The sequence below is a fragment of the Rosa rugosa genome, chromosome 5 (genome assembly GCF_958449725.1).
Source record: "Rosa rugosa chromosome 5, drRosRugo1.1, whole genome shotgun sequence".
NCBI classification, from domain to species: Eukaryota; Viridiplantae; Streptophyta; class Magnoliopsida; order Rosales; family Rosaceae; genus Rosa; species Rosa rugosa.
In genome coordinates, this window is record NC_084824.1 from 28,173,192 (window position 1) to 28,183,254 (window position 10,063).

Consider the following 10,063-nt stretch of genomic DNA (forward strand, 5'->3'; position numbering starts at 1 on the left):
GCGATATCGTGTCGTGTAATGGAGAGATGAGACATGATGATATCATGTAATGGAGATAAAACATGGTAATGTATAATAGAGAGATAAAACATGGCGATATCGCGTGTTGGAGAGAGATAACCCATGTCGATATCATATAATGGAGAGAACACATGGTGATATTGTATAATTGAGAGAAGATTTAGCGATATCGTATCGTAATAGAGATAAAACATGGCGATATCGTGCAATGGAGATAGAACATGACAATGTCATATAATAGAGATAAAACATGGCAATACCGCGTATTGGAGAAAGATAACCCATGCCAATATCATATAATGGAGAGAACGCATGGCAATATCAAATAAAGGAGCGTGTCGTAATTATGCCTGTGGTGATATTGGATGTTTTCTAGGATAGTGTTAGGCTATTTTACCACAACCATGCTTGTAGTTATTTCATCTTGATCATGTGATTAGCCATTTTAGCTTGATCGCATTTAGACATTTCATCTTGATCGTATTTCATTTAGCCATTTGATTTTGGTCGCATTTAGGCATTTCACCTTGATCGCATTTCATTTAGATATTTCGCCTTGATCGCTTTTCATTTAGGCATTTTGCCTTGGTCGCCTTTCATTTAGGCATTTCGCCTTGATCGCATTTAGCCATTTCACTTTGATCGCATTTAGCCATTTCGGCTTGATCGTATTTAGCCATTTCTTTTAGGCATTTTGCCTTGATCGCCTTTCATTTAGGCATCTCGCCTTAATCGCCTTTCATTTAGGCATTTCACCTTGATCGCCTTGGCAATACGAGGGTTTGTGATTTTCAGTTTTTGCAGCCCTACCCCTAAATATATAGAAGAGCAAATAAAAAGTACAAAGGAAAACGATAATTTGGGAGACCACTTCTACGAAAGTTTATATTTGGGTTTACATCATTTAAATTTAATAATTAAGAATTTTGTGATCACTCACCCTTAAATTTAAGTTCAAGAGTTAAGAGTTGAGATTTAAAACACTTAAAATTCAATATTTTAATCTTAATTCTTGATATTAAAGTAAAAAATATAGTTGTGTATTTGGTATTGGCGGGGAAGCGAACCCATAATCTAGCACCTAATTCTAATACACTCCTCACAATTTGGAAATCGATCGAATCTCTGAATCTAGCATGAAGGTTATGATTAATGTAAAGAAATATGGTTAGGATTTGATAACATGAGTTCTGAATATTCAATGTAGAGAGTTATGAAGAAAGAAAATGACGGCAAGTCTACAAGACAACTCACAAGGACAATGATTCAATTCAACTTCATTCATCTAAATTCGTACCGGAACAGAGTTCCAACAGCTACATAAATCAGCTTTCACATTCAGTGGAAAGAATACTAAAAACCACCTCGTCTATAGTTCTACCTTTCACAATATAATTCTTTCTCAAAACGCCTTCCCTTTGAAACCCAGCCTTCTCCATCACCCTCTGTGATCCCACATTCTCCACATCAACGAAAGCTTCCAGTCTCTCCAAATGTGTCCACTCCTTGAAAATAGTATCAACCACCATCTTCACTGCCCTTGTAGCTATCCCTTTGCCCCAGTACTTGGACCCCAAGACATAGCCGATTTCAGCTCTACACCGATCATTTCCCGAATTCGGGGTCACTAGAATGGCACCAACCGGCCTGCCATCCAGACATATTGCCCTATACCAGGGGTGTGGGAGGATCTTATCCTTGATGTAGTTGAGCCCCTCTTCTTTGCTAGCATAAGGCTCCCAAGTGCAGAAACGAGACACTTTCTCATCTGTGCCCCAAACCATGAAATCATCAATGTCAGAAAGACCCAAATGCCTGAGGGTTATGGTAAAGACCTCATCACCGCCTTCTCTTCCATTTGATATCCCAGAATTTCCCTCCATTCCTACACCAACGACAACTTAGAGCTCAAATAATGTTTCTAGCAGGAAAGGATAAGAACATTGAAAGAGATTTTGGGTTTATGTAGTGCACTAGTGCCATCGAAGATATAAAGAAAAAAGTTGTGGGAGACAAGGAGGGTATGAACTATGAAGGGTCAAGTCGGAGTGGCTTCGTCTTGTCAATGACTTGAGAGTTAAAGAGTGGTGACCAAGAAAGGAATGAGTATAGATAAGGGAGATGTCAATGTATTAGTGGCCGCCAGGGTGGACCAGTTTACATTGGCTGCTAGGCAATTAATTTCCTTTGAGAATAAACCAAGTCAGGAAAGTGGACATCATCCTTCCTTTCAGTGTTGTTTCTCTGTTGACAAAGACTTAAAATTAGTGCAATGTTGTGACTTGTGAGGCGTGTCGGCATGATTTTAAAAACATCTATGATCCTCTTAATTAATTTGGAGAACCAACCCTCTAAAGATCACCTAAATATGATAATTTCCGAGCCTTTTTTTTTTTTTTTTAATTTCTAGTTGGAAGTTGGATAAATGGAGTTTCCCAAACTTTCTCTCAAACCCCCAACTGTCATATTTGAGTCCTTGGAAAAGAAAAAAGAAAAATGTCTAATTTGTTTGAAAGTATAAAATTTGTCATCCTTCCAATTTCACTAGAGGTGTCCTTATAAAAGGTTAATACACTTGCAGAAGAATCTTTTGGTGACAAAAGCAAGACTCTTAAAACTGGTGTTTGTGAGAAAGATAAGAAAATTCTTCTATGCACTGGCGGTGTAAGTGAACTAACAGATTTAGCGAATCTCAATATTTAATATTTATAGATAATTTTTTTAATAACAAAAAAATATACTTAATGTTATTCAACTGTCTATTTCTGTTGGTGTAAGTGCACACTGGTGCACTGAATACTCTGTCAGATAGATGGGGCATCTTTTGCAGTGAAGTAATGTGAACTTTTGTAGTGGTTTTGAAAGGATACGATACAATACTAAATGAAGGACTACAACAAAAACCATACATCATATCCAATGCATGTTGCACCAAAATCATAAGAAAAACCAGAACAATATGTGTATATATTTTTCAGTTGTTGCATAATTTTTTTTTTTAATCTTAATGATATGTTCTATCAAAGCGTAATAGAAAGCTTCCTATAATTTTGCAGTTTGAAGAATGGGATGTTGTCTGAGGATATATAATTTGGTTAACGCTGTTCTAGTTCAATGTTTATGTTTTCCTTTATTTCATTTTCATTTCTCTTCCCTAGTACTGTATCAGATTGATTTTCAATTATATATGGCAACCAAATAATTTTATTGGAATACCCTAGTATCCACATGCATGATCTTCAAAACACATAAGTTTACAGCAAATACATCAAGTTTGACATCGATCTGTAGAAAGAAGACTATACATCACTATATCCCAAGTTCTTCCCTTCAAAACTTCATATTTTCTGAGAACACCTTCCTTCAGGAACCCGGCCTTCTCCAGAACCCTCTGCGATCGCACATTGTTCACATCAACAAGAGCTTCAAGTCTCTCCAAATGAGTCCATTCTTTAAATATAGTATCAGCCACCATTTTCACAGCTTGTGTTGCAATCCCTTTCCCCCAGTACTTGGACCCCAAAACATAGCCGAGTTCACCTCTACAACGATCATTCCCCGATTTTGAGGACACCGAAATGGCGCCAATTGGCTTGTTGTCTAGGCAGATTGCCCTGAACCAGGGGTGTGGGAGAACCTGTTCCTTGATGAATTTAATGCCATCTTCTTTGCTGGTGTAAGGCTCCCAAGTGCAGAAGCGAGGCACTTTTTCATCAGTGGCCCAGACCATGAAATCATCGATGTCCGAAAGAGCCAATGGCCTCAGGCTGATTTTGGACAACTCATCACTGCTAGAACTTCCCTCCATGTGTGATTATCACAATGATTAGTTAGAATGCTAAGCCTTTCTGACTGGTAAACAATTAGAGAAAGCTGCAAGAGATCGAATGTGTTTATGTGTATGCAGCTAGAAAAGAGGGAGACCATAAGAAATTGCCAAGAAATAAGGTGTATGAAAGTGATGGAGTCGAGTCAGCTTGGCGTCATTGACTTGGTCAATTACTTGGACGTGAGCAAGAAAAAACTTATGGCCGCCTTGTTTTACCGGTGTAACACTAGGCAGGTTCCTTTTGGTCTTTGGTTCTCTTTTGAAAGAGACATGCATTTACAAATAATGAAATAAAAACCTACCAAATTTTATGATGCTAACCACAATCGGTACTTATATAGTTTTTCAGTCACCATCTAATACCAAAGCCTAATATTAATTTACTACAAAATTGAAAAAGCTTTTCTTATACACACACACACACACACGGTGTGTGGATAATTTAATTGACAAAATCTCCAATTTAGTTCATATGTTGTGTGAGAATCAAGTCTTGTTTTCTGTAATGTCAACAAGCATAAATTGCTAACATTATTACATGCAAGACCAAAATTGCAAGATTTCAAAAACACGGACTTACTCAAACCACCACGATAAATGCAATTGTCCTAGCCTTTGTTTATATATACTAGCCTTCCTGCACGCGCTTGCGCGCGTGCGGAAGTGCGGCGATTAATTTATGTTTGATTTATTATGATTATTTTATATTGTAACAAATCTTGTAAATGAAAAAGGATTTTATTGTATATACAGAAGATATTACAAATGGAAGTGAAAACACAAACTGATCTTTCATTACAAATGGAGATATTCTTTCATTTACAATTCAGCAGGAGTAGAAGCACTGACAGGGAAGATAATCTTGCATGTACAATTCAGCAGGAGTAGAAGCACTGACAGAGATCATTGCAAATTAGTAAGGCAAAAGTCGGCCAATATTACTCTGGTTAAACTTATCAAATAATTTCTCAAATAGATGCTGTTGTAATGAAACAGTAAAGAGGTAAATATCATTTATCAAGAACATGAGGAAATGATAAACTGAACCTATTTCATGGGAATGTGCAATAAAACATATTTATAATTCAATTCAAAAGCACTGCCATAATTAATAGTGTGTTTTTACTTTAGCCTTTGTAATCCATTTTGGTTAGATAAAGGTGTTATAAGTTTTCTACTTCTCAATTCCCCTGATTCCTCTCTAAATCAAAAATAGGAAAAAGCATTGTGATTATATGTTACTGCAATAATTGCTTTCATACCTTAATCTTCCTATCGAGGTTGTTGAGACCACTATTTCCTTGCAGATATTTAGCAGCATAAACTCGTCCTACAATCTATGCTGCAGAGATAGCTATTGGACCAACTCCACAGAAGACATAACCTGTCAATAACAAAGAAATAACACTGCACTAAGCAGCTCAAACAGATGCTTTAAAATTATAGGAGATGAGGAAGCAAAATTCAATTCTTTGTGATAGCAGTACCCTAATTAACATAGTATATTACCAACTGACTTTCATGTCATAATCTTGAATGTCTGCATCGTTGTTTCTGCAAATAGAAGATAAACTAATTTAACAAAAACTCCAAGGTTTCATTTTTTTCTGCGTTCACTTGTGCATCCTACCTACCCTTCTAAAACATAAAGTAAAAAACTGGTCATGATTTTGGACAATAGAAGAGATCTCAATATTAAATTGTCAAAAAAGTTCATGTAACAGAGAAGTTTTTGCATCAAGTAAGGTACCAAACCAATCATCAGCAATCATCTTCTCAAGCACAACTGAATTTAAAAGCAGAAACCTGATGAGTGCTAGTTCAGCTTTCATGCCGGAAATGTCGCTTACTTTGACAACTCGCAGTTGGTCGAATGCACAATTGTGGGTATCATCTAACCAAGAGCTTACTTTTGTCCTAATAGCTCCATCTTGTTGCCGTTCTACACAAAGGTGAAAGCTTCTACAGCATCAGAATCTAAAATTTCAGAAGAAATAAAAAGTTACCAAATATAAAGTAGGTTAAAATCTTCACTTTAAATTGCTTTATAACCGCAACAGAACAAAATGAAAACTGATAGGGAAAAAGGACGGTTTAATTTGCAGGAACTTTAAGAAGAAGGTCAGAAACATGATTAATCAAAAAGCTGTAAACCAAAAATATGAACAAAAACAAAAGGTCCTTGTTTTATGCATAAGCTGATTCATATTATTAAACAGGCAAACAAAAAAGGCACGTAATGGTCCAACAATAAACCCGGATCAAATAAAAGAATTGAGTTAACAGCCACTAATAGCAAAATAGAGATATACCCAAAGGAAAAGTTAAAACAACAATACAGAGAGCCAAAAATCACTTCAAGCTTAAGGATAAATCTAATAATGATCTAAATGTTGCTGTTATTTACACGAAGTCAATAGCAAAAGCAACTATAAACTAATGCAACATGCAATTCCAATTCTAAACTAAATTAACCACATCCTTGCTTGTACCTTATAGAGTGAATCATAGCAAACTCGAAATTCAGCAACCCAATAAACAGAATGAACAAAAGCTGGGAACTTCTTGAAACAACCTTAATTAGTAAGAAATTAGAACTCAAATATACTGGAATCTGACTACTTGGATTGGTTCTTCAACAGGAAAAAATCAAAACGGCCGGTGATTTATACTGCTTTATCTGAGATTGTTTTTTTTTTTTTTTTTATGGATATAAACTGATCCCAGATAGTGGAGAGGCTGAGAGACTGACAAAGAATAAATGAAATAAATTAGAAGCCATGGTAGATTACCTGGGATGATCAGTTTACTCGATTTCTGTTCAAATCGACCATCATGCACCTGTGCTGACTTCCCGTCTCCCTCTTCTTCTTCTTTTCTTCTGTTTTCTTGCTTTCTTCCTTGTTCTCTTCTCTCTCATTTTTTCTCGGTGTCGGCAGAAGCCAGGCGTCCGTCTCTTCTCTTGCTCTCTCCATGATCTTCCACCTCACCATTCTTTCTGCATTTACGTTCCTAACCCTCCTTGTTGTCTGCCACCTCACCCACAACATGGGCAATTTGGGAAGTTCAAAAATTTGACCAAGCAATGAACAGTAACAGGCGCTTCGCTTTATATATAGAGATACTAGCATTTCTCCACGCAAGTATATTTTTTTTTTTTTTTTTTTGCAGAAAATAATAAAGAAAACGGTTATTGCATACATAAGACCATGGGAGAGAAAAGTGGATTGTGGTTTTTTTTTTGTTTTTTTTTTAATAAAAATATATTTTGTAAATGTCATAATTGACCTCGTGATTTAATTAATTCTCAAAATTTTTTAATCTTTTAGGGTCATTTCCGTCAAAATTTTTGATTTTGGCTAACAAACCCTCTTCTCTTAATAATAGTATAGATATATATATTTTTTATTTTTTTATTTTATTTTTTTTAAAATAATGCAATTGTCCTTTTTGTATCTCTTATGTGTAACTTGATTCTAAACTAACTAGTGTAAACTGAGATTCAGAATCAGAACCATACCAATCACAGAGGAAATGGATAACACCGATAACAATTCATTGGCGATCACACTCCGTCCTTACAGACTCTCAGATGCTGAGGATTTCTTGATGTATGCTGGTGATGAAAGGGTGACACAATTCACTCGTTGGAACTCATTCACTTCTGAAGAACAAGCACTCACCTACATTAAGGACTTCTGCATTCCTCACTCTTACTGCAAATCCATCTGCATCAATGACCGTTCGATTGGATTTGTCTTCATCAAGCCACACGGAGATAATGACGAGTGCAGAGCAGAGATTGGGTACGCGTTAGCTGCCGAGTATTGGGGACAAGGCATAGCAACCAGAGCTGTGAAGATGGCCATCATTGATGTGTTCAAAGAATTCACCGATTTGGTTAGACTTCAAGCTATGGTTTTGGTAGAGAACAAGGGTTCCCAGCGAGTGTTGGAAAAACTTGGGTTTCACAAAGAAGGTCTGTTGAGGAAGTACACGATTCATAAAGGCACAGCTAGTGATATTTTCATGTATAGTCTTCTGTCCACTGATCCCATGCCTTGAAATGACAAATTGCTTAATGTTAAGTTTGAATTTGAAACGATTGATAGTAGCAGAACGTTTGAAATGTTCTCTTACATGATAACCATGTCATTTTGTCAAGCTATCCCCTGAATGTTCTTAAAAGTTTTCTACATGTGTTATGTCAAGTTGCTAGACTGTCAATCGATCTCACTCGGATTGTGTTCTTAGAAGTGGCAGAGACTACTTCTAAGTGGGATTCAAAATTGATATGTTGGATGATTTTCCTTTTAGCTAGCATCTTTTAAGACAGAATTTAAACCTCTTCAAATAAAATTGTGACTTCTATTCTTCCTGCTTTATCAAATGTTCGTAGCTCCGCTGCTATTGTTTTAGATTAACAGTATGATAGTGTGGCTCTCACATTGCTGATCAAGTTACACACCCCATCACTAGTGGGTTAATGTCACAGCTTGTGATGGTAATGACCCATTTGTCTTCTAGTACAGGAAAGTTCTGGCAACCACCATCATAATTTGACTGGTCCTCCATGGGTAGTCAACTCAACTCATAAAATTCATTGCATTACAAAGTGCCGATACTTATTCCATTTGAGCCTGGAACCATCTCAAATTTCCTTCATCCATGGATTCCTCCAGAATTTCACTTCGTCCTTTCAAACTCTCCGATGCTGATGACTTCCTGAAATGGGCAAGTGATGACAGAGTAACACGCTATCTGAGATGGAACACCATAACCTCTGGAGAAGAAGCCTTGACATATATTGAGAAGGTTTGTATTTCTCACCCATGGCGTCAGTCCATATGTTTGGATGACCATTGCATAGGATATGTTTCTGTCAAGCCCGAACGGGGCGATGATTCGTGCAGGGCACATGTTAGCTATGCTTTGTCTGCAGACTTCTGGGGGCAAGGGATTGTCACATTGGCATTGAAGATGACCATCTCTAGGGTCTTCAAAGAGTTCCTATTTCTGGTGAGGATTGAGGCTTTGGTTGAGGTTGAGAATAAGGGATCTCAAAGGGTTTTAGAGAAGGTTGGGTTTGTGAAAGAAGGGTTGTTAAGGAAGTATGGGTATTGCAAAGGTGAGATTAGAGATATGATTATGTATAGTTTCTTATCCACAGATAAGATTATGTGACTTGTGGTTCTTGGTGTTTTGGTCGATGCATAGTGTCATATTTCAACAGATATGATTCTCTTTCTCCTTTTTACATAATTTTCAGCAATTATGTTTATGAGGAAATGTAATATTGAAAAACAGTAATCTAATAATGTAATAAAATATGGGAGGATCGAATCTACTCTACATCTGTGTTGCAATTGCCCTCTCACTAGGGCGGTCCTTGGTTCATGCTTTACCAGTGAGTCAAACGATATGGGAGTGTTGGAATGGATTCAGTTTTGCTCCAGCAGGTTAGCTCCTTCTCATTTTGATCTGTACGTTGATGTTCTTATTATGGGTGTGTGGAAAGAAAGGAACACCAGGGTTTGGGAAAATAAGTCAAAGAGGGTTAGTGATATAGTTTTGATGGCTACCTCTAGACTCCAAGAAAACATTTACCATGACAAATGTTGTCAAACATCCTGACACACACGAGGATGAAAATATGTTGTCAACCTTGAATATGGGCTTGATCGCTAGGCTAGGACGAGCATCATGATCGACAACAATACTAGTGATGGGATATGAAGCTCGTGTTGACTCTATTATTTATATTATATTTATGATTGTCAATTATAATTGATTTATTTTTATTTTTTTACCATATAACCCTTAATAGTATTTGGACCTCTTTGGATACTTTTCACCATCAAACATCCAATTTTGCCCCTCTATCATTTCTCTCTACACCTCCTCTCATTTGTGAAAATGATTTGGTTGCAAACAAAGAAGATGATACCCAATTTCAAATAGTTGCAGAAAGACATCAACTTGACAAAGATAAATATGGGGTCATTAAGGATTTTGCAACCAAGATTTTGCAACAAAGGATAACACCAGTTCAGACGAATGGGATAATATTGAAGACTGAGTTGATTAAAATGGCTTGCTTAATTGATCTTTTCCATATGATTGCTGGAGCGGTGGAGCCTCATAAAGTTGTTCGGGTGGCCCTTTTAGAAATTGGGTGTTGTGCATAATGTCTAGTATTTGATTAAATATATT

The 10,063-nt window shown here is 36.7% G+C and overlaps 4 protein-coding genes and 1 long non-coding RNA gene across 5 annotated transcripts; 2 read left to right on the plus strand and 3 right to left on the minus strand.

The window, feature by feature from the left end:
• Positions 1-1,283: 1,283 nt before the first annotated feature.
• Positions 1,284-2,101, minus strand: LOC133710330 (uncharacterized). The gene has a single exon (XM_062136374.1). It carries the CDS (start codon positions 1,902-1,904, stop codon positions 1,347-1,349), a length of 558 nt encoding a protein of 185 aa, XP_061992358.1. The 5' UTR covers positions 1,905-2,101; the 3' UTR covers positions 1,284-1,346.
• A 1,038-nt stretch (positions 2,102-3,139) lies between these two features.
• Positions 3,140-3,954, minus strand: LOC133710494 (uncharacterized). The gene has a single exon (XM_062136579.1). The coding sequence runs from the start codon at positions 3,827-3,829 to the stop codon at positions 3,290-3,292; it is 540 nt and encodes a 179-aa protein (XP_061992563.1). The 5' UTR covers positions 3,830-3,954; the 3' UTR covers positions 3,140-3,289.
• Positions 3,955-4,482: 528 nt separating this feature from the next.
• On the minus strand, positions 4,483-6,951 carry LOC133710495 (uncharacterized). The gene is made up of 4 exons (XR_009846711.1): positions 6,643-6,951; positions 5,657-5,812; positions 5,113-5,404; positions 4,483-4,743 (listed from the first exon to the last, which is right to left on the minus strand). It is a non-coding gene; the product is annotated as an uncharacterized LOC133710495 (long non-coding RNA).
• A 327-nt stretch (positions 6,952-7,278) lies between these two features.
• LOC133710738 (uncharacterized) lies at positions 7,279-8,098 on the plus strand. The gene has a single exon (XM_062136875.1). It carries the CDS (start codon positions 7,385-7,387, stop codon positions 7,913-7,915), a length of 531 nt encoding a protein of 176 aa, XP_061992859.1. The 5' UTR covers positions 7,279-7,384; the 3' UTR covers positions 7,916-8,098.
• Positions 8,099-8,387: 289 nt separating this feature from the next.
• On the plus strand, positions 8,388-9,058 carry LOC133710739 (uncharacterized). The gene has a single exon (XM_062136876.1). The coding sequence runs from the start codon at positions 8,519-8,521 to the stop codon at positions 9,032-9,034; it is 516 nt and encodes a 171-aa protein (XP_061992860.1). The 5' UTR covers positions 8,388-8,518; the 3' UTR covers positions 9,035-9,058.
• Positions 9,059-10,063: the final 1,005 nt, after the last annotated feature.

Bases quoted from the DNA above. Each gene is read 5' to 3' on its own strand.
- LOC133710494 (XM_062136579.1), bottom strand. From the start codon at position 3,829: ATGGAGGGAAGTTCTAGCAGTGATGAGTTGTCCAAAATCAGCCTGAGG.
- LOC133710330 (XM_062136374.1), bottom strand. From the start codon at position 1,904: ATGGAGGGAAATTCTGGGATATCAAATGGAAGAGAAGGCGGTGATGAG.
- LOC133710738 (XM_062136875.1), top strand. From the start codon at position 7,385: ATGGATAACACCGATAACAATTCATTGGCGATCACACTCCGTCCTTAC.
- LOC133710739 (XM_062136876.1), top strand. From the start codon at position 8,519: ATGGATTCCTCCAGAATTTCACTTCGTCCTTTCAAACTCTCCGATGCT.